This window comes from Anarrhichthys ocellatus, unplaced genomic scaffold, assembly GCF_004355925.1.
Source record: "Anarrhichthys ocellatus isolate YVR2014 unplaced genomic scaffold, GSC_Weel_1.0 scaffold129, whole genome shotgun sequence".
NCBI lineage: Eukaryota > Metazoa > Chordata > Actinopteri > Perciformes > Anarhichadidae > Anarrhichthys > Anarrhichthys ocellatus.
In genome coordinates this window covers 268,282-292,449 of record NW_022280159.1, presented here as the reverse complement: position 1 = coordinate 292,449, position 24,168 = coordinate 268,282, and the positions used below count along the sequence as shown (strand labels likewise).

The following is a 24,168-nucleotide window of genomic DNA, read 5'->3' as shown; positions in this document are numbered from 1 at the left end:
CCACTACTAATTATGAGGAAAACATGACATGTAGATGGAGAGGCACAGACTAAATGGGAGTAAACAGATGTTTTGATATAGTTCTGCTGTTGTTACTTCAGTTTTTGGATTTCTCACGAGAAAAACAAAGTATTCTTCAAAAAAAAAAATGAGTTGGATACTCTCCACAGAAAATACTGCCCGTAGTTTTCACCTGAACTACTTTGTACTAAACAATTGAAAACTGTTCCCAGCTGACAGAAATGGATGTTCACTAAGAGAGGTCTGCTTGTGCTCTGCTCTCTCTGCTAGGACCTTCTGGGTGTGGGCTATGGTCAGTCTGGCTCCAGTAAGCAGAAACCAGGCCTGGTGTGCTGCTGGTCTCTCAAAAATATCACGGTATGACTCCTTTATTTAGCTCCAGGGGCTCCATGTGTCCCCAGCAGTATGCAGAAGGTTGACTGTGTGCCAGCTGTCCATTCCAGATCTTGTCTTGTGTCTCCTCTGCAGTGGCCTGAGCGTGCCATCCAGTGTGACAGCGCTGTGACTTCCCTGGATTTCTCATCCAATAACCCGAGTCAGCTGGCTGTGGGCATGCAGGACGGCAGCATTGCTATCTACAATGTGAAGAGTCAAGATAGCGAGTCATGTGTCCTCAGCAGCAGGTGCGTGTGGACAGCTCAGCTTTTACATCACACACTGAAGAGAACGTTCTTTACTTCTGTGTGTGTGTGTGTGTGTGTGTGTGTGTGTGTGTGTGTGTGTGTGCAGTGAATGTCCCAACAGGCACTTGGATCCAGTGTGGCAGCTCAGATGGACCCAGCAGGAGTTGAGGCTGACAGGAGAGGAGATGGTGGAGTCTCTCTTTTCTGTGGCTGCAGACGGAAGGATCAGCAAGTGGTTTATCTGCAGCAGTGGCCTCGACTGCATAGGTACTGTGCTCAGCACCAGCACATGGCTTTACCATTGTCTATTTAGCTTGACCTGCGTAGCGATACAATCTGTAAGACTATCCATCTGTCTATCTATCTGTATAACGTAATCATTTATCTTGTCATAGACCTGATGAAGCTCAAGAAGATCCAGAGTACCAAGAAGAAGGCAGAAAATGTTCTGTCAGCTCTTACTCCTGGTCTGTGTTTTGACTTCCATCCAACCGTGAGTTGATGAGAGAACTTCTCAACATGAGTTGACGAGAATGTAGTTCTTGGGCTTCAAACTTGTTTCTGTGGAAAATACCATATTCACAGATATCTTTTGTGATAATGCAGTGCTGACTTTCAGTAAAACACATTTCTAAGGTTGATTTTAAGTGAACTTTGACTTTGTAAATGATTGTTGTCATCATTGTGTTTTATTGTTGCACCAGGAATCCAGTGTCTATTTGGTCGGCACATTAGAAGGGCTCATTCACAAGTGCTCCTTTTCCAACAATCAGCACTTTCTGGAGACGTACAGGAAGCACTTTGTAAGTCCATCACTGACCTCTCCTTCTGATAAGCACGTAAAACACCAAAGACCACAAGGCCTCAGAAGCTCACATTTCATTTCATCAGTAGCGATTGTTTCAAATCCATTCATGCTCTGTCCCACAATGCATTGCTTACTGGCCCTTAGCTCTGTCCTATAACATGCAGTCAAATGTTTAACTTTAGTGATATTGCTACTTTTAATTAATGTTGGTTTGCAGGTATGTGAATTCTTTGAATAGTAACACTGTTGTGTCTTGATGAACAGGATTTATCCACATAAGCACAGTGAAGGACATGCATGCCATGAGCTCAGGGGGACAAATACGGAGAAACAAGCATCTCTGAGTAGAGTTAGGTTAATGTATCAAAGCTCATCACTGAGCTTACCTCATCTGGAAACATGTCTCCAGTTGTATCCACAGCAGGCTTCCAATGTGTCAGTAGACACATATGGACTCAGACAGTCTCAATATGAATGAATGCTCACAGAAGGTTCCACAAATGTGTTTTTTCATTTATTTAAAAGACTCTTTACACTAAAATATTTTTCAATGCACACAAAAAGAGTTATTATATATAAATATAAACAAAATCCACAGATAAAATAGTAAGATTCATAAATATCAAAAAATATTTCTTGCTTTAAATAAATGGAATAGAAATCCACAGATCCACATTAATTGCGGCAATACGTATAAACAGTATAAACAATCATTCCATATTTTCTCTACTAATGTTGAAAAATCATCTCTTCAAGGTACTAGAAGTAAACATCTTCTGGGGCTAAAGCAATAATCATCAAGATGTGACCACTTATTGATGTTGTTCTTTGGGTTCGTCAGAGAGGCCTTTGGTAACATCAGTCACATCTCACCCCCTCAGTGTCCTGTGAACCGCATCACATGGAGTCCACTCTGTCCAGATGTGTTCCTGAGCTGCTCCTCTGACTGGACCATCCAGCTGTGGAAGCAGGACCACCATTTCCCCATGTTCGGCTTCAGCTCCACCCAGATAGCAGTATGTGACATCAAGTGGTCCCCGAAGTGGGCCACAGTATTTGGAGCCATTAATGAGGAACAACTGGAGATCTGGGACCTGAATTCAAGCATGTGAGTGCCTGGGATTGTTCTCTGTCTCACTATTTGTTTCTGTGATGTGAAGCCTGTGCCAAGAGTAATCACGTGTGTCCTCCATGTACACTTCAGCCTGGACCCAATCATTGTGCAGCCTGCTGCGGCTGGTGTGAAGATGGAGTCCCTGGTGTTCGCCGCACAGACAGACTGTGTCCTGGTAGGAGACAGTGACGGACACGTGACCGTCTACCAGCTCAAGAACCTCAGTGTGGGAGAGAGCAGCCAGGTACAACTGAGGACCTTTTTGCAGAAAGGACATTCCTAGCCCTGCCTTTGTGCAGGGCTAGGAATGTCTGTAGGGTAAATAGTAGTGCTGGGCAAGTTAACGTGTTAATTTCGCGTTAACGCATTCATTCATTAACGCCGACAATTATTTTATCGCGCGTTAACGCATTTTTAAAATTTATTATAATTTTTTATTTTTATTTTTTTATTGAAAGACAAGAGACAATACATATACATAACAACAAGAGGATGACAAGAACAGTGGGGTAAAAGCCAGCAAACATCCTATAGTCGGTCAGATTAGGGCGAGACAACATCCGGTTTCTTCAGACGAACATCCGGTTTTCAGAATAAGATGCCAACAAAGTATGAATTATATTCACATTAAGTATAAAACATGCTACCTGCATCTCGTGAACCAAATGTTATTGCCCTTTTGTTCATATAGCAGTACTTTTAAAATAAAAGTGCGCAATACACTACTTTTGAATTTATGATTGAACTTTGCCATAACAATGCGATTAATCGCAAAAAATCCATGCGATTAATCGCGATTAAATATTTTAATCGTTGCCCAGCACTAGCAAATAGATTCATAGAAAAATTAATTATGCAAAGCCATAAAAATGACATGAAAATATGTTATCAATTAATTAATTTAATTGTGTGTCCAGAGGCTCAGACAAAGTTCTAAGCACAAAGAGCATGGCTTGTTGATAGAGGTGCTTGCTGTTGTGCAGCACAGCCGTAGCTATTTATATTTCCTGACAGTTATAAGGGAAATATATTTGTTTTGTTCTACATATTACTGATCTTACTGAATTACATAGATGTAATTGTCTTCTAAAACACACAACAGCATCTGCCCTGAGAGCAGATTTGGGGCAACAGATGATAAATTCAGTGTATTATCACAGATATTAATATGTGGGAAACTATCGGCCTATATTGAAATTTGCTGTGCTGTCTTTTGTTATCACTGTTGCAGTCCTTCCAGGAGAAGAACAGTTTTCAGTTTTGTTTAGCTCATTATGTAGTCTAAAGAGGAGAGGATTAGCCGCTATCACAGCTGATATATTTATGTTAATAAAATGCATTATTCATTCATTATTATTCATACTTTTACTAGATACATACTAGAAATGTAATCTCCTGCCACAAGCTTGACTGTGTCCAGTCAGATGTGTCAGAGGACTGCTCTTTCAGTCTGAATGCACTGATGCTTTCTCACTAATAGATGTTATTTAGTTTAGCATATGGAAAACAAAACGCTGTTCAATGATTCAACCAGACCGACAACTGAGAGAGACAAAGATCCTCTGAGCGACAGTTGAAAAGAGAATAAATCAGCATCATCGGTTAATTACACTGGAGGCTTGGATTTAAACAGGAACAGCTTCCTGTTTCAGTATTAGAAGCTTCACAATAAAAGCACCCTAGAACAAACTGGAATTAGCAAAGCTCTTCTTCAGACTTAACAGTGGAAATAGATGGTTAATCTAGGGTTAGCACTGTTGCAATATCAACTGAACTAATCACAGGTTAAACCTCTTCAATCAGAGACACTAACTCAATATTTGCAGTTCAATAATGAAACAAATTCAACATCAAGTTCAACAGTATTCTGTCATGTAACTCTGTGGAAGTTTGAATCATTTCATTCTTATTTTGGGGACAAAACGATTCCAGATGTTAACAACACTAATTACTATTCAGTGTAATCCTGGGCTGTCCTTGACATACTGACGTCTCTGTTAATGTGCACTAGCTTGAAGGCATTTGATGCAGTGGGGAAGCTTCTTTCCTCAGTTACATGGACACATGATGGTCGACTCACATGACAAACAACCCACAGCGTCCCTCCTGTCTTTCAGGTGGATATTCTGGAGGGCATCCTTCGCTCTGCTGCTCCCAAACAGCTTTAAGAAACACAGACAGATGTAAACCCAAACCATTTGGGTTTCTGTCTGCGAACACGACATCAGTACACAGAAAAGTGTGTCCAGATCTATAAGTAACACAGGTGTATTTTGGCATAGGTCATTACTGTACGTTGTCCTTTACTGTTGAAAGCATCAGACTAAACATAATGGTTAAGATTGTTCAGAGTTCAAGCTTCAAGGGAACAGAAAAGTCACTTCATTTCATTTGAATTCTATTTCATTGTTGTGCAAAAGAAGAATGAATATTATTCTTTAAATAACACACCATATTTCATTTTTATGTGACTGTAGTTTATAAAGTCCTGAAGCCATTCAAATCCTCCAATTCCCCAAATCAATGCCAATGAGCTCAGTGTCTGGTAGCTGGGACCACTCCTGTGGAATAGACCTACCATTGCTGAAATCAATATGAAATAGAACATAAATTATGCTTATATTTCAGTCTTAATCATCCCTGTATACTGAAGAGTTGACTGATTCCTGTGCATGATGAAATGCTTTGAGTCAGAGGTCTGCTGACACCTTGTGACCAGATTTAGTAGGACAGAAGATTGAGTGAAAAGAGGTGAATCTTATTCGTCTGACTCTACCTGCTTGACCTGCTCGGATGCTTTGTTGGTCATACAAAAGTTAAGATGAGTTTACTTTTCTCCAACTCTCCTGGCTTCCTCTCATTACTCTGAATTGATGTGTTTTCCTTTTATCTTGTGCATTTCTATATTATATAGCAAGCTACCAGGGCTCTCTCTCCTCCTTCAGATCAATCATTTTAAAATGATGTAAAGGATAGTCAGGACAGACAAACAGGAAAAGGGGAGAGGACGACATGCAGCACAGCACTGCGGGTCGGATCTGTAAGGTCTCAGCTTTGGTACATTAACATTCAATGATTGTTGAAGATTAAACTAGCGGTTGGCAAACCTTTTTGGATTGTGACCCCTTACAATAAAAGGGCTCTGGGTGGAACGCCGTGTCACATTTCAGATGTGTGCGAGTTAGCAGTACCACCAAAGACTAAACTTCTCAAATGATCTCATGTTAGCAATAGTTTGTCACCAGAATCAACAGACTAGTAGAGGACAGATCCACCTTTTACCCAACCAAGCACAGTGTGTTTCTGTATGTGCATGTGAAAATGCACACACTGTAAAAGCAGATTTTTTTTTGGCAAGAAAAATGTCCTTTAAGTTTAAACCAAACCTACACCCTTGATCTCAAGACCCCAGAACCACTGGACTAAACCACCAAACTGACTCCACATGGACCAGCCTCAACACTAAAGTACTACTTCTGCATTCATGCATCAGTATGAACAATGAGTCATATGTACCTGGTGTACAATAATGAATGCAGAACTTCAGAGTACTTCTTCCACCACGAATATTGTGGATGTTTATAGCAGCGGGTATTTACATTCATGATTTTATATCTCTTGTTTTTAAGAATCAGAGGTTTCTAAAAATCTGTGGAAAGTGAACTTAACAAATCATAAAGTTAACTATCTTCAAGTTCTAAATGGAATTGGTGAGGCCGCTCAGTCACAGCTTTGCTTCATCAGACTACTCTGATGTGATCAGCTCCTCTTCACTCTTGTACAAGGATGTTACAGCATCTTTTAGAGGAAGTGGCAAATACACAAAAAGTATTCATCAAAAAAGACGAGTCGTTGCCGTGTTGTCCCAAACCTTTTATTGCAGCAAAAGATCATTTACAGAAAACTGTGACACTTCAAATATCCACAATCCATCATTACTTCACAATAATTTAAGCATCATCAGTATTAGACCTGCAGACAGCTGAGGCAGCTGTTAACAAACAACTGTATTTCCTCATAATACTGTGGAGCTCGTCTACTGTTTCCAGCCGTCAACAACTGACCCCCTCTTTGTCTGGGAGCACCGCTGTCCATGTCATCGCAGCACGTACATGACTTCTCATCAAAGATCAGTAATGAAAGAGATCCTAATCTGTTTCACCGGGTTGCTGCAGTGTGTGGTTGCTCTGCGGCTTTATTTCATTGCTCTTCCTTTTGTATTGTTAGAGAATAAACCATTGTCCTGAAGTAGCACAGCCCCTTAAACCTGCCTGTCAAACATCTTATGGCTTTGTGAAAAGCTTTCAACGTATTTTCAAAAATTTTTTTTTTTTTTTTTTTTAAACGTTAACTTTTAAAAATCTAGAAGCTCTCTCTTGGTAAAGACTGTAATCTTCAATGTTAAAAAGGTTTTACAGTTCACATTGACTTACAAAGTGTCAGGAAGTAGAAAAGACCAGCTAGTAGACGAGACATCCTACAAAAACTTCTACTGCACACCATGAAAACAATCTGGTAGTTACAAAATGTCAGGACTAGAAACACAAAGTGGGTCTGTGACACCAAATAAAAGAATAAAAAAAGAGGTATGTTTTACGTGGTCTCTGTTCTTCCACTAGTAGTGTTGTGATTTATCCTAAAACATCAGATCGACATATTGTTTGTCCGCATCCCAACAGGAATGTGTTCTCCACAGAGCTGCACCCATTTACCCAAAGCTAAAATATCTTCTGATGCAACAGGGACACCAGAGGATGTTTACCTGCAGATCTGGCCATCGCCTTCAAAATAAGATGCATAACGCTCTCATAATTCCACAATTTTAATTCTGCGATGGAATGATGTTTTGCTCTCTGATAACAGGGCCCTGCTACCGAGGATCAGTGACTGAAACACACACCAAGACAAATTCTGATTCTGTCACAAAGGAAAAGGGAAGAGTGACTAAAGAAACGTGTCGCCAACTTTCCCTTTTAGTAAATAAAAAACATGTCACTGATGATAAAAACAAAGATGTCGGATAATTTAACTGGAGGCCGACTTCCACAGGAATATGATGCCTGATGCATTTCTCCATTTGTGATTCAGAGAAAAGAAAGTGGAGTCTGGATCACACGGGGTTAAAATGCTTCAGTGCTACTATCCTGTCTGCATCAGCCTGCTAGACCAGATCCATGTATAGCTGGTGTGTTTAAAAAAAAAACAGTCTTTACACCACAGTGCGACAGCTTTGCACCATCCATTATGTCCTAATTTACATCACAGTTTAAACTCAAGAAACAGAAGTTTAAAGTTACAACTTCATTTTAAAATGATTTGATAGGATAGTTTGATGGTCTTTGTAACCGTATCCGGAAAGAATTAAGAGCAAGGAATCGACGGAACACAAACACACAGAGGTAAAGGTAGCGAGAGAACAAATGAGGAGAAAATAGTTCAACAGTCTCAAAAGTACATCATGACTCTAGGGCTCACTGAGAGGGTTGACTAGTAGAAGAGATGTGTCAACACACAAGAACATGCTCATCACGGGAAACAAAAGGAATTCATCCGCACACATGCTCACACACACACACACACACACACACACACACACACACACACACACACAAGCTCTCTCCGAATTCACATGCTAGCATAAGGCTCATACTCAGTGGTAAGTAAACTGGCTGGGTGAGGAGGGGTGAGGGAAGTGGGTGAGAGAGATCACGACAGCTTTGCATAGAATCTACAATGCTGTGACCAGAACTACACAGCTGAATGGAAATGTTCTTCGTAATTCTGAACTTGCCCTGCAATAGAGTGGAGGACATTACACCTTTAGTTTGATTACTAAATTTGAAATATTTTATTATTACCTCCATCAAGCAGATTTCTTATCAGCAGGAGGGAAAGGTCCAGAGGGGATAAACTCTGCAGTGTTGGGTTCGCTAAGTTTAGTATCTGTGAATCTTCTGACCCAACAAAGTCACCTCACTGTATAGACCCCAATCTCCTGGCTCAGCCGTGCACGTTGGCCTCAAGTTTGGTTAGCAACAGAATTGAGCTCCAGGAAGCCAAACTAAGAGACTTCAAAATAAAGTTCCAGACTGGTTTAAAGTTACAGCTCTTGCAGATAAGACTCCGGTAAACTAGCTGCAAGTAGAGCACATAGCGTTCACATGGCTTGACCATCTGGCCTCAGTCACACAGAACTACATCACCCTGAACACAAATGGAAATGGGGGCTCTACTTAAAGAAACAAAGAACGGGATTCAGGGGAAAACAAGAAGGGGAAAAACAGGAGTACCGTAAAAGATAATAATTCATCCATTATCTCACATTTACACCAAAAGGGACATTTGAAGGAAGGTGTGAAAACAGGGGGGGGGGGGGGCCACACAGGGGGGAAGAGAGTGTTGTCATAACAACTCAATTTCTTTTCTGTGGAGGAGGAGAGGCGCATCATCGCTCTGAGCATGCTCAGATGGTGCTGATGCAAGGTCATTGGGTCCCTGCTCCGTCACCACGACGACCGCGGCAGCCTTTACGTTTCTGTGGAAAGCACAAACAGGAAGTTGACTTCTTGCTCTTGTATTGGAAGGAGGATAATATTGGAGGATGAGATGCTCCTGTAAAGAATTTAATCAATATAAATTACAATCTTTTATTTTCTTATCATTAGAAGTTTGTGATTTTATGAAGAAAAACAACTATAAATTACTATAAGGAAGTGAAACGATAACATTTGGATATTTTGATGGTTTAAACCCACCTTCAGAGCGGAGAAACAGGAGGAAGACATTAGGTCATACACAGCAGAAGTCATCATTGTGAGTATAAAGCAGAATGAACACAATGTTTACCTGTGGGCTCGTCCTGAATCTGTTCTTCTGTCTCCACAAACTCTGCTGCTGCAAAGAGAAACACACACGTTCAAATATTGGCATGATATCATCTCACAAAGCTTTTGTCCCCATTAAATGTACAATGCATCTCTCTCCTGGTGCAGGACTTTGTGTCTGTGCCCACCTTCTTCTGCTGCCTCCTCTACTTCGTGTTCTACTTCATCTTCCGTCTCTGTGAATGTGGAACAAGAAACATTTAGAACCATGAACTCGAAAAACAGAATTAGCACCAACAAAAGAAAGCCAGGTGGACGATGTTACTGGCCCAGTAGCACGCAATATATTCGATGTTTTCATAGACCCTGATGAACCGGGCCACAGGAACTTGAATCTGTCCCAATGGTTCAGTTGTCAGTGTTGAGTTGGTTAATAGAGCTTCTTTGTCCACTGTTGGACGAGCTCTGAATCATGCAGGAACCTCAGTGCCGTGGTGACCACTGAACAGTTCCACTAGACGGCTACAGTCAGGCTTTGATAGCGGACTGAAGAAAAGTCATAGAACGATCGACAACATCTTCAACTGAAGCCCCGTCATTGACATGCTATATAGAACGTATTAATCCAGACAAAAAACTAAATTTGACGTCATATCTGCCAGATTATTTTAGGCTCTGAGCAGGCAACAAGTGTAGACTCCAGGAAGTAACATGTCACTGGCAAGATAAAGTGTAGCACACAACCGCCTGTAAAACAGCAAAACGCTGTTAAAAAATGGAATATAATGTGTTTAATAGTCTGTTGATTTGTTACAGCTAGGGATAGCCGTTTCTAACGGTTTCTACTGCTAAGCTAACCAACTCTTGGCTGAAGCTTCGTATTTAAAATAGTACTCCATCAATTTAATTTAAAAAGAGAGACAGAGAGATAGAAACGACACAGCAGAGTCAGAGATACTGGGTTTTTAATTCTACACGATGTACTTCCTTGTCAAGATCCGGTTGTGTTATGCTAGTAGCTGTTAATGTGGCCTCAAGCAACTAGCGGAGATGAGGAGTGGGCTACAGAGGTCTGGTGAACTCAACTCGGTCTCCACAACCCCCGACTTTCCAATTTCAAACTTGTAACTTGAGTTACACAGCTCCCTCTGGAGAATGCTTTAAACAATGCCCAGGACCTTTAAATAGACATGTGTAAAGTTTGTGGAGTTCGACTGTAATGTGGACAGTGGTATCAAACTAATGCTGAATAAGCACACATCCCAAAATGTTGGGACTATTTATTTAAGCCAAATGTTGGCATCAGTACTTCCTTGCTTTCCTCCTTACCTGCTACTGTTTGCTCCTCAACTACTACGCCTTCAGGAGCAGCCTCTGTGTCTGCGGCCTCCTCCACAGCAGGATCTTCTACAGCTTCTTCTGTTGGAGCTGCCTCCTCTTCCACAGCTGCCTCCTCCTCTTCGGCTACATCCTCAACAGCTTCTTCTGTTGGAGCCGCCTCCTCCTCAGCAGGCTCCTCATCTTCCACTATCTCCTCCACATCCTCCTCAACAGCTTCATCCTCTTCAGTGGGCTCATCAAAAGATTCTTCTGCCGGAGCGCTCTCTTCCTCTACAGTCTCAACATCTGACGCCACCTCTTCAGCAGCAGCCTCCTCCTCGGCCTCCTGTGCCGTAGCGGGTTCTTCCATAGACTCATCTGCAGCCGCCTCTTCCTCCTCTTCCTCGGCCTCCTCGAATGCAGCCTCCACCTCTACTGCAAGTTCCTCCACAGCCTCGTAAGCCACCTCTTCCTCCACAGCCTCCTCAGCAGCCTCTTCCTCAGCAGCCTCCTCCTCCTCCTCCACAGCAGCCTCCTCCTCAACAGCCTCCTCTTCCTCGACAGCCTCCTCAGCAGCCTCTTCCTCCACAGACTCCTCAGCAGCCTCTTCCTCCACAGACTCCTCAGCAGCCTCTTCCTCCACAGACTCCTCAGCAGCCTCCTCCTCCTCCTCAGCAGCCTGCTCTGTTTCCTCTTCAGGTGCTGCCTCCTCTTCAGTCTGGTTGGCCATCATTTCTTCAACCTCCTCAACTGGAACAGCCTGAAAAAGGTTATAAAAAGAAATGGCGTTACACAGTTTTGATTAGCTTTAAAACGTGTGGATATATTTGACAAAATCAAAGGAAACTGTTTTCTTGCTTTCATGTGGTTGAAAAGTTGCCAACAACAGCACCTTTTGGTGCTGAATGATATTTGAACACGATCATTCTTAAAGAAGTGAAGGTGCTGGTGGTGATCATAGCTAGAACCTGTGCCACAGTGGAATGTGGCTTCACCAGAGGACCAGCAGTGGTTCCCATTAGTTACCTACACTGTGGTGACTTTTTTGCTGTGTCATCACCATTCATATTTATACAACCAATGATGAACTTGTTTTGCTACAAGTACCCCAAATTGTAATTAAGAACAGTACTTGAGTAAATCTACTTAGTGACATTCCACTGCTGCTAAAACAAGAGCACAACGTTCTTCATTGATCTAGCCTGCTCTCAGAGGGCACCACATTGATGCATTCAACTTTAAAATGTACACAAAGTTCTTCCAAACCAGTTGTTTGGAGTTGTAAAGATTCACTACTCTGGGCATCTATACTTTGAGTGAACAGGTCTGGTTCAGGAACCTTCTTTGCTACGAGCTACTTCTCCAATTGTCCGACAAACTGGGGCACAGCTAGGTTACAACTGACATAGTGCACACACAGAGACTAGAGCAAAAACACAGCGGCTCGTTAAAAGAGGATGATGTCTGTAGTTTGTTGAATAGTGGAATGTGGGAGTAACATGAATTGACATTGCATTATACCTCTAAGCACTAAAATCAACAGAAATACTAGACCTGCTGGCAGGTTACCGGGGTCCTGTGTGTTAGTTATCTAGCAATAGCCCACCCTGGTAGTTACTGTAGAAATGTACTGTTCTTTAAGTTGTTTTTTGTTGTAGCTTTAAACTAAGTAGGGGCCTCAAGGTGCTATTCATTACTTGAATAGAAATGTTTAAAAAAACATCACTAACACCACCGCGCTTACTATCAGTATATTTGTATCATTTTATATCATTTTTTAACTATAAGTATCATAGAAATCCTCTGAAACAGGTGCTACACTCGTTACCTGCAGGAGGCGTACATTTTTCATTTTAACAGCTATTATTTTGGATTGTATGAAGCAGTACTGACACCTGCAGGTCTTCATTCCTACTGGGACTACAGACTAGGAAATAAAGATCTTTGTGTAGTATTTGTTGTGCTTAAGTGCACATGCTTTTAAATCTGAGGTAAATATGACATACCTCCTCCACAGGGGCCTCCTCTTCCTCAGCAGGAGGCTCCTCCTCCAGCACCTCTGGTTCCTCCTCAATCACCTGAAAAGGAATACACCACCCACATGTCATCAAAAGGTTCATACTTTGTGCAAGTAGTTTAAGTATCAGGTTACTATACTCCGATTCTTTTAAGGACTCAGTGTTTCACCAATTCATTTAAAATTAACCTTCTTCTGTATATTTGATTTTACAAGTTAAACTTTAAGCAGAGAAGTTTTGGAAAAGGATCAAGATTGGCTGTCTCTAATTGGACCCAGTTTCACTAAAGTTTTATAATAATCAACCTGGTCTGTACCAACCTCAGGAGTCTCCACAGGCTCTGGCTCTTCCTCAGGTTCTTCCTCAGGTTCAGGCTCAGGCTCTACAGGGAGAGGCAGATTGTTATAAGATTCTCTCTCTCTCACCTACTCTAAATCACCTACTGCTACCTACCACACCTGGACTTACATCGGTGGAGTACTTCTAGTGTTCTCAAATATGACACAAAAACTAGACAGCATGCTGTATGTACAACATCAACAACGCTCTCCAAATAACAACTGTGTTGAGAAAAAATTATTCAATGAAAGATTAAGAAAGTGGGTCTAAAAGTGCATGGAGACCCTCCTAGCTATACTGTAGTGTAACTAGACATTTAAATGTGACACACGGAATTTCTCTGCATTTATTAACTGTCTGCCTGCATCGATGAGGGCCATTATCTCTCACTCTCTCTCACACACACACACACACACACACACACACACACACACACACACACACACACACACACACACACACACACCTGGTGGTGGTGCAGAAGAGTCCTCTGCTACAGCAGCTTCAATCACATCTTCCAGAGGCTCAGGCTCAACAACAGCTGAGAAAGGAGGTGATACAGGTTTCAATTTTGCATTCCATTGAAATTGAAAAAGAAAGAGGATTATTCAACCAAGCAGTTCAACTTTGAGGACTCATCAGTATGTTAAATGGTCCACTGCCAAACATATGACCAACTCAGAAGTATTTCAATAAAATGTGATTATCCTACATTCACTCATTGCAGCTACATCAACACAGAAGCAGAATAATCTGTGACACGGTTGCTTTTCTTCAGTTTGTTTCATTTTGGTTCCGATTTCATCATTAAAGACTACTTTATTGTCAACTTCTTTCCTTAGCCAAAATCACTTTGGATTTGTCAAACACAATTGCTGCATTCCATCAACACCTTGATGTTATGTGTTAATGTTTAGTGACAAATGTTCATTTTTCTCCAATGACTCTTTGAAATGTCATGGTGAACGGCATACATGAGGGAAGACGTCTGGCAGTTGTGCCTCTTCAGCACAACTGCTAAGGAGAGTCCAGGTTCATTTTGGCCAAAGTAACTTCAACAAAGCAGGAAGCTGCCAAGAACACTAAATAAAAAGTGCCCCTAAAATTTTTTTTAAAAAAGTTATAATCACTCAAAATATAACTAATCTTTACAATCAAACTCATTTATCATTAAATATTTGCAGTGGCCAGTATTAATTGCTACATAGGCACAGGTAAATGTCACCAGCTAAGTAGAACTATAAAGACGTTAACTACAGTATAGTTTACTGTTTGTACAATTACACATTTAATCAAGTCCTTCATGACGATTTCAAAATAAACCCATATTCGTCACCGAAATACATATTGTGACGCTGTCATACTGTTACCGCTAACATATACTGTGTGTTACCTAACATTACCGCTAACATACAGTGGGTACGGAAAGAGTCTCTCTCTCTCTCTCTCTCCCTCTCTTCCTTTCCTTTCCTCTCCAAGTTTTTCACACCTGGATTTGGGGATCCTCTGCCAGTCTTCCTTGCAGATCCTCTCCAGTTCCGTCAGGTTGGATGGTGAACGTTGGTGGACAGCCATTTTCAGGTCTCTCCAGAGATGCTCAATTGGGTTTAGGTCAGGGCTCTGGCTGGGCCAGTCAAGAATGCTCACAGAGTTGTTCCGAAGCCACTCCTTTGTTATTTTAGCTGTGTGCTTAGGGTCATTGTCTTGTTGGAAGGTGAACCTTCGGCCCAGTCTGAGGTCCAGAGCACTCTGGAAGAGGTTTTCTTCCAGGATATCTCTGTACGTGGCCGCATTCATCTTTCCTTCAATTGCAACCAGTCGTCCTGTCACTGCAGCTGAAAAACACCCCCATAGCATGATGCTGCCACCACCATGTTTCACTGTTGGGATTGTATTGGGCAGGTGATGAGCAGTGCCTGGTTTTCTCCACACATACCGCTTAGAATTAACGCCAAAAAGTTCAATCTTGGTCTCATCAGACCAGAGAATCTTATTTCTCATAGTCTGGGAGTCCTTCATGTGTTTTTTGGCAAACTCTATGCGGGCTTTCATATGTCTTGCACTGAGGAGAGGCTTCCGTCGGGCCACTCTGCCATAAAGCCCCGACTGGTGGAGGGCTGCAGTGATAGTTGACTTTGTGGAACTTTCTCCCATCTCCCTACTGCATCTCTGGAGCTCAGCCACAGTGATCTTTGGGTTCTTCTTTACCTCTCTCACCAAGGCTCTTCTTCCACGATTGCTCAGTTTGGCTGGACGGCCAGGTCTAGGAAGAGTTCTGGTTGTCCCAAACTTCTTCCATTTCCACATTGAGTGCTGCAGAAATTCTTTTGTAACCTTGGCCAGATCTGTGCCTTGCCACAATTCTGTCTCTGAGCTCCTTGGGCAGTTCCTTCGACCTCATGATTCTCATTTGCTCTGACATGCACTGTGAGCTGTAAGGTCTTATATATATTTAAAGGGTTCTGAATACTTTCCGTACCCACTGTATACTGTATGTTATCTACCATTACCGCCAACATATACTGTGTGTTACCTACCGTTAACGCTAACATATACTGTTATCTACCGTTAACGCTAACATATACTGTGTTATCTACCGTTAACACTAACATATACTGTGTTATCTACCGTTAACGCTAACATATACTGTGTGTTATCTACGACAACATATACTGTGTGTTATCTACGGTTACGATAACGTATACTGTGACGCTGCCATACCGTTACCGCCAACATATACGGTGTGTTATCTACGGTTACGATAACATATACTGTAACGCTGCCATACTGTGGAAATCTGTCACCATAGAACACCTGTGTTCCTTCTCCTCCCATGATCTATCAACAGGTTCCTGTGAAGACACAGCAGTGAACATGTGCATGTGTGTACCTTCTGGTGTCAGTTGAACTTCTGGAATCTCCACTGGAGCAGCAGCTTCTTCACGACGGGAAGTGACAACCACAGCCTTCTCTTTCAGTCCTACATGAGATGAATGCACATGTTGCTGGCAGGAAACGTGTACATTACAGACATAGGAGACGTACAGTACATGTGTACAGACTCCTCGATCACACTGAAAAATATCAGCTCATATTTAATGACGGGTTTAAATAGGCCACATTTCATACACATATATGAAGAAGACATACTGCATACAACAGTCTAGCTGGTATTGCTAGTGGGGCATGATCACATCGCATGACCACCTGATTAAGGCATGGGGTTTCTTTTGCAGACTGACTGACTTTAATCAGATATCTCAAACACAAGATCGTCCGAATGATGCGTCTTAAAGTATCAAAAACCTTGTGTTACATTTCAACAGATATTCCTGACTAATTTTGTTTTCAAATGAATGGTAATTAATGTGTGCAGAAAAAATGCGTGTTACCCAAGACAAGTAACCCTTTAAAAGTGTACTTTGAGTCTTCTGGACTGAGGTGGACCCACAGACAAAGGCTTATAGTCATAAAAGAGGCACTTATTTTACTTACTTTATTGACAAAAGAAAATTCATGAAAACTCACTCTCATAATTAGTGAATTACATTTATTTTCAATGTAGTCAAATTTAAACATGATCATGAGCATCACACTTGATAAACACCGAGTATCGATCAGTGCTCTTTTTGATCCCTTCAAATAACTTTCTCCATTACTCCCATCCTTCCCAATATCCCAGTATTTCCTCATCATGGAGGATACACCAACATCTCCGACAGTGATTTTAACTGGTCAGTTCAGAACCCAGAAGTGTAGCAAATTACCAACTCAGCATTTTGTTCTGTCTCTCTCTCAACATAGACCTAGAAGTCTATGAATAAAGCAAAAAGCATTAACACATAATGAAACAAATTAACAAACATAGGAAGCATTTCTAGCTAGACTTTTTTTTTTTCTTTAACCATTTCAGAAAATCAACTGTTCTACTGGGTTGATGCTTTTAGGCCCACTAACAAATCCTGTTACAATAACTTCTTATTCTCTTGGGTTAAAAGTCGTAACTGCACAGTATTTTTGTTTCATGACATGAATAGCTGACATGTACACCATGACCCTCTCCATCTACACACAGGCCACATGGGGCTGGGTCTCATTTGAAATATTTGAAATCATAGTGCTGATAGATACCAGAATATTGGTGCACATAGTAAAATCTTTGCATAACTAAGAAAAAAAAAAAAAATGCTTTTCTACAAATTCCTTCTCACCTTCATTTGACAAAAGAAGCCAAATTTCTATTCTGATGAATAATTTCCAAACACAAGCTAAACCGTTTTAAATTGGCTACATTTTGATCTAAATCCAGAATTGATAAATAATAAGTATCAAGACTATGAAGCTGTAATTTGATCGCAGCTTTTAGCACAACACTTTTTGATACTTGGTGCAGCAGACCCATTTTGGTCTGTACCAAATATCACGTTTGATATTCCGCCTTACCGTTGCAATGCCCTCCTATGGGAACAAAACCTTCACACCTCGCTTAATTTTCTGCCTTTTCGGTCAGATTTCTCAGATTTGCTTCCCTTCCTTTTTTCTTTCACTCTCCCCTTGATTTCCTCCTGTGCCTTTTTTCCCTCTCCCTCCACCTTTTTCTCAGACTTCTCCTCATTCTCCACTCCTTTTCTTGATTTCTTCTCCCCTTCCTTCTCCTCCTTGCTCTCCTCTTCCTTTTTCACATCCAGTTGTTTTGCTTTTTCCGTCCTCAGTTTCTCCAGAGCCTTCTCAATCTCTTCTTTTTCCATCTTCGCCTCTTCCTCTTGCAGCCTGGTGGCCACTCTTTCCTTCACTCTGGCTGTTATTTCCTTCCTCCCTAGCTCCAGCTCCTTGTCGTCCTCCTCCTCTTTGGCCAGCAGCAGTCTGACCTCAGCCAGTGCCAGTTTGGCGAGCTTCTTGGCCTCCACACGTTCATGGATGACGGCCAGCTGCTGCTTTAGAGCCTCCCGAAGCTTCCAGCCAACCTCCTTGGTTGGAGAGGTTTCTGGGATGGATGAGCAACAACACTGTTGGATGTTTCACCACTTGTAAAATGAACAAAGACGTGCTCAAATTCACTTTGTTATTGGACCTCACCACACATCAGGCATGCATGTATAAGTCTGAATGAATTAGAACCCGTTCCATGCCATACTCGTTTTCTCCTGCAAGTTCTGTGTTGATCTCACTGGTCTGTATACTCAGTTTAAACTGGTGTAAACTGCATTAAACAGGATTTACAACAGTTTCGTCACATCCATGTTTAACCAGAATAGAGTACTAATTCAGCGCATCATTAGGCCAAACATCTTTAAATCACTGCAAATCCAATGACTCATTCATAAAAATAAAACTCATCTTAGATCCAACACTCAGTTGGCTCTAAGATCACAATGAGTTGTGAGTAGTTGAAACTTCATCCATTAGTCTAGCCCACAGTGTAACGCAGCACAGCTTCATGCAGGTGGCTGCATGACGATACCTTTCTGAGGTCCTCTCTTGGCTGCATCTCCAGGTGTTTTATCTGATGTTGCATACAAACAAGACATTATTTACTACACTGGGCTCCTTTAAAGGCTATACCTTAGTCATTACACACCATGAAGTGATCTGTCCATTGACACAACAAAAAAACATTAAATTGTACTTCATGCACAAGCCATTTACACAGATCCAAATACTATCAAGTCCCCTAGAAAAGCTGAAGCCAATCTCAGCCTCAAGCTGAAGTAAACCACACTGACTATTTGTAGCAGAAGGGCACTGTTGCTATAAACTTGGCTATACATCATTGAGACGAAACTCAAGATCAGCTGTGCAGAATCTGACCTAAGCCTATTTTATGCTACATTCACACCAAATGAGAAATCGCTGCAATATAGTGCAAGGTTATACGGCAGAGTGTCACTTAATAGCCCATTGACACCAAGCAACTGCACAGTGGTTAACATCTTTGTTCACTCGTGGCAGGGTTGTACAGCTCTGGATTGCTGGTTATGGGATTTGTCAGTGCAGCGTGACATTGGGTTGCATTTCTCCAAAGGTTCATACGGTTTCAACTTTGCACCCCTGCAGTCCCTATTTGCACTGCAACGCCTGATTTGGTGTGAATACAGCCATAGACCTTTTTCACAGCAGACATTTTGACTCGTCACAGCAAGCAAAGCTCAGGTGAAATACATTTCTGGCTAAATTCCATCAAGTGTCTCAGTAAGCCAGCATGCATAGAATACCAGGTCCCACAACTAGATCTTCACTTTAAATGTTATCAATGACAGCTGTGAAAAGCATTTATAATAGAGCAGACAAGCAAGGCTTTTGTCACCACCGTCGCATCATCTTACCGAAGCAGGACACATATCTACTTTGCAAGTTGCAAAATGGAATACTTGTGAATGTAGTGGACAATAAGGTCTCAGTTATATCTCATGATTACTGAAGTTGTACCAAAATACTAATTTGTAAAACGCCTATATGGCGATCACCAACTTAAAGTCACGATTTACCAACTGTTGAGTTCCTCACCACATCTCGTTGTACAAAAGAAAGCAAACTATGGTTCATGTTGAAAGACAAAGCCAGCAGCCCACTGAGCCCAGAGACTCTGCTCTCATTCCTGCCAGAGACTTATGTCCTCTGGCTCCGGTTTATGTCCTCCCTCTCTCCTCTTGAACCTTGGCACTGGCCGTTCAGGTTGGACTTTGAACAGAGAGAAATAATACACTTCAGCATTATCCCTGACACTAGTTAGCCACAGTAAATGGACTTAATCTAAAATATGTCTTCATTATAAACTAGCACCACATGTAGGAAACGCTGTTGACCGTGTCCGGGAAGCACCCAAAATGAGTTAAAGTAAGAAATATACAGTCACCACAGGGATGAAGGATTAGTTGACATATACCAACCTTCTAACCATATCGAGGTGCCATTTGTGATGGATTGTATGTTATTAGAGAACACAAAATTATATTTGCAATGAGTCAGAGGCCACATTGTTTTCAAAAGGAGTGCATCAGATTTCCTGTTTGCTTATGTCAGTATGCAAATAGTGAGCCACAGAAAAGTCCCATGTCCCAAGTTCCAGAATAAGACAGGTTTGCCAAAATCTGATTGAAGACAGATATGGGATAGAAGTTATGTAAATGCCAGGACATGTGGCAATAAAGACAGTATTTACAGAAGTGAGTGCCTAAGGCCTGAAAGAAGAGGCCTCTCTCTCTCTCACCAGATAGCTATGGCTTTATGCATGTCCGGTATTTTCCAGTGTTTTTGTGCATCATGTAGATTCAGTTTTCTAAAAAGCCAAAGCGACAGTTACTCCACCCCAGAGCAGGAAAAGCCTGTTTCTGAATCAGGTGTCACCCATGCATTCATAACAGCTATTACGTTCATGGCAAACCTGTTGACACAGAAACACACCCTCTGTCATATGCACTAAACTATACACTTGCAGTTGGTTTCAACAGTCTAAGCTGGGAGCAGCGATAGTAGAAACATGCCTCTTCCCTGGATCACTTCACTCTGCCCTCACATTTCTATAGCAGTGCACTCATCTCTCATCTTTGACCCAGAACACAAACTAACTGCAATGGCAACAATTTGGACATGAATGGATTCTACCTCTGCTTAGTCAAAAACATGAACCTTGGATTAAAGAAGCTACTGTAGGTGTAAGCTATTTTAGTCTGGTTTACCGTCATAGTAGGAAACACACAGGTGAAATTGATAACATTAGCAATGGCTCAGATCCATTAAGTATCCCAGGAAGCTATTCCAGCGAACCTCACACACGATACCTGGACCTACCTTTAGTGAAATACAGCTATCACTAATGTTACTAACACACATGCTTGGCCTCCTAAAGCATGTCTGCAATAAAAAAGGTCTATAGTTATATATGCTGCTGCTGAGCAATGAAACGAGACAAACAATATGTAGAATACATAAGAACCTGAAGCATAGGACGCATCAACTTGGCTCAATATATACACTGACAAATCAATAAAGTATTCCTACAAACGTTCAGTGCCATTTAAATATGAGTGCAGGACCCCATTTCCACCTGGTATTAACATGCCATCTGGATACATAACCTGGATATTGACAACCTGTATATAAAACGTGTTGTCTTTATCTGTAGTCTGCCCACATTATGATTGGATCTCAATTTGCAATCAGGTAGACCGACTTTAAAACATTGTGTGACACAGGAAGAGATGTGGTATATTCTTAAGACTAAAGTGTCCAGATTACATCTGGCTGAGATCCCTTCACAATATGCGCAAAACCACCTCCAGATGTGGCCCAACAATTGCAATGCATTCTGGGTGCATTTATACCTGCATTAGTGCATATGTTCTTATCAGATACAGACCCCAACTAATAGCAGGAAGAAATGTGTTCCAAGACAAAACCAAGAGACTTAAACTTGAGGTTTAAAAGAGAACAAATTCATGCTCCTAATCCCAGAGTCCAGAGCAAATGTTGAGGATCAATTTGTATGGCACGCAGCACAAAATGTCAGAACGGGACAACTGAGCAGCTGTCCCCAGTGCAAATGATCTTTGCATTTCGTGTTAGTGTTGCTGGCTGTTGCCAACTGGCTTGTGCAAAAAAAAGAATGCTGATAGATTCTTAAAAACAAAATGTTTCAGAGAGGACTTCTAAAAGTGTTCCTGAGAATCCTGTCCTTATGCCAGCACAGGGATCAACATCATAGAAAACTCTTTCAAAAGGGATTTCACCTCTCTAGATTCTGCCGATACAAGATTGAAGATCGTTTGACAAGTTTGACAATATTTGTGGATTCCAGTATATGAAACCCTGGATGGGTGGGACCTACAACACAATGTTAGACTGGACATACTGTATCCATATCCAAAAGATACTGGCTTGGTTAAGTTGCCGAAACCTGCCAATGTCAGCAGAAAAATATTGTAGGAAAACAGTTTAGCTTGGGCTGTTGGATGTGGAGGTCTTTCGGTTGAAGATCAGTGCATTAGAGGATAATTGGCTTGCTGCAGGTGGCCTGAGGCTATTGGTTATGGAGGCCGACTATGACGATCTTCTGCCCCCGATTTCCATCATAATTTGCTCCTCTTCTTCGGAACCCTTCTTCATCATCGTCGTCCTCCTCCTCCTCCTCCTCCTCCTCCTCCCGTCCTGAGGCACTGTGCTCCTCTTCCTCAAGGGACTCCAGGGGGTTTATCAGACCGTACAGGAAAGTGAAGAAACCGTTTAACCAATCAGACTCCTCCACTTCTTCTAACCAATCCAGAACCTCGGATTCACCCTGACCATCGCCCGCCCTGGTCAGGCCTACGCAAACAAGAGGGGGTGGGGGGGGGGGGGGGGGGGGTGGTGGGTAAAGTTTGGGGAGCACAGCATGTGGAAGTGAGATGGAACAGTGTGGCGAAAGGTAGTGGAAAAAACAAATGAAAAAGCAGAACGAGAGAAAGGTGGAACCACATGGAGAGAAGAGATGTAATGAGAGAGGGTTGAGAGCAGAGGAGGAAAGAAACAAGAGGAGAAGGTAAGAGAAGTTTTAAGCGCATGTTAGGCAGCGAGGGAACTACTCAGGCTTTATCATCAGCAGCTGGGGTCTGGCTGTCTACACATGATCAGCAAAAAAACTAAAACCACTTTGTGCCAGCTTGAGCCGGAGAGCAGTGATCCTAAACCTCATAGCTGTGCTGAATCTTATAAATTCATAAAACTCTTTGTACTGACTCTGTGCTAGGGCTGGACAATATCGATATTGTAATATGAGACGACATATTGTACTGTAGCATTAGTGTTTGTGTGGTTTTAAAGGCTGCATTACAGAAAAGTGATGGCATTTTTACAACCTACTAGACCAGAGGTCTTCAACAGGGGGTCTGCGAAATTTTTGGTTGATTAGACAATTAAAAAAAAAAAAAAAAAGAAAAAGTCAATTTAAATAGCTTGTATGCATGATTATCATGCAATTGACAGAAAATGTTGTTATTGGTATCAGTTGACAAGGTATGTTTATAAATGGCAGTGGCATGGCCACCCTACTCACTGTACCTTGCACGTTTAAAATAAAAACATGAATATATGACCCTGTGTATTATTTGAATAGCTTAAGTATTGAATGCACAATAAAGAGGTATACACAGTACTAGGCCCATTTAATATAAAACACAATTTTATACACACGCACGCACGCACGCACGCGCGCGCACGCACGCGCGCGCACGCTCGCACGCGCGCGCGCGCACGCACGCACGCACGCACGCGCGCGCACGCACGCACGCGCACGCACGCACGCACGCACGCGCACGCACGCACGTACACGCACGCGCACGTACACACACGCACGCGCACGTACACACACGCACGTACACACACGCACACACACACACATAAAATTGTGTTCTATTTAAGTGATTTCTTGATTGAGAACAGGTGTGGCAGTAATCAGGCCTGGGTGTGGCTAGAGAAATTGAACTCAGCATTCCAAAGATGTGATAAACCACAGTTAATTTATGTTTTAACAGGGGGGGGGGGCAATCACTTTTTCACACACGGCCATGTAGGTTTGGATTTTTTTTCCCCCTTAATAATAAAAACCTTCATTTAAAAACTGCATTTTGTGTTTACTTGTGTTATCTTTGTCTAATATTTAAATTTGTTTGATGATCTGAAACATATACGTGTGACAAACATGCAAAAAAAAAAAAGAGAAATCAGGAAGGGGGCAAACACTTTTTCACACCAGATAGATAGATAGAGTGGGTACGGAAAGTATTCAGACCCCTTTAAATGTTTCACTCTTTGTTTCATTGCAGCCATTTGCTAAAATCAAAAAAAGTTCATATACATATACATATATATATACATATACATATACATATATATATACATATATACATATACATATACATATACATATATATATATATATATATATATATACATATACATATACATATATGTATATATACATATATATATACATACATATATACATATACATATATATATACATACATATATACATATACATATATACATATATACATATACATATATATATATACATATACATATACATATACATATACATATATATATATGTATATGTATATATATA

General features: G+C 41.5%; 2 protein-coding genes across 7 annotated transcripts in view; one reads left to right on the top strand and one right to left on the bottom strand.

Moving 5' to 3' along the window:
* Positions 1–7,763, top strand: part of LOC116399794 (WD repeat-containing protein 78-like) — a 25,926-nt gene extending 18,163 nt beyond the window's left edge. Inside the window, exons 2-9 of the mRNA XM_031877203.1 lie at positions 292–378; positions 490–644; positions 751–911; positions 1,040–1,137; positions 1,349–1,447; positions 2,334–2,560; positions 2,657–2,810; positions 4,684–7,763. Coding sequence (XP_031733063.1) covers positions 292–378; positions 490–644; positions 751–911; positions 1,040–1,137; positions 1,349–1,447; positions 2,334–2,560; positions 2,657–2,810; positions 4,684–4,734 — 1,032 coding nt within the window. The 3' untranslated portion in view covers positions 4,735–7,763. The remainder of the gene's footprint in view (positions 1–291; positions 379–489; positions 645–750; positions 912–1,039; positions 1,138–1,348; positions 1,448–2,333; positions 2,561–2,656; positions 2,811–4,683) is intronic.
* Positions 6,425–24,168, bottom strand: part of asph (aspartate beta-hydroxylase) — a 46,604-nt gene continuing 28,860 nt past the window's right edge. For 5 of the 6 annotated variants that reach the window (XM_031877198.1, XM_031877200.1, XM_031877196.1 and 2 more), the window contains 8 exons: positions 15,958–16,047; positions 13,534–13,608; positions 13,049–13,110; positions 12,717–12,788; positions 10,720–11,470; positions 9,579–9,626; positions 9,413–9,460; positions 6,425–9,101 (listed from right to left, as the gene is read on the bottom strand). In XM_031877198.1, coding sequence (XP_031733058.1) covers positions 9,094–9,101; positions 9,413–9,460; positions 9,579–9,626; positions 10,720–11,470; positions 12,717–12,788; positions 13,049–13,110; positions 13,534–13,608; positions 15,958–16,047 — 1,154 coding nt within the window. In that variant the 3' untranslated portion in view covers positions 6,425–9,093. The remainder of the gene's footprint in view (positions 9,102–9,412; positions 9,461–9,578; positions 9,627–10,719; positions 11,471–12,716; positions 12,789–13,048; positions 13,111–13,533; positions 13,609–15,957; positions 16,048–24,168) is intronic. The other variant, XM_031877197.1, reaches the window with a different exon arrangement.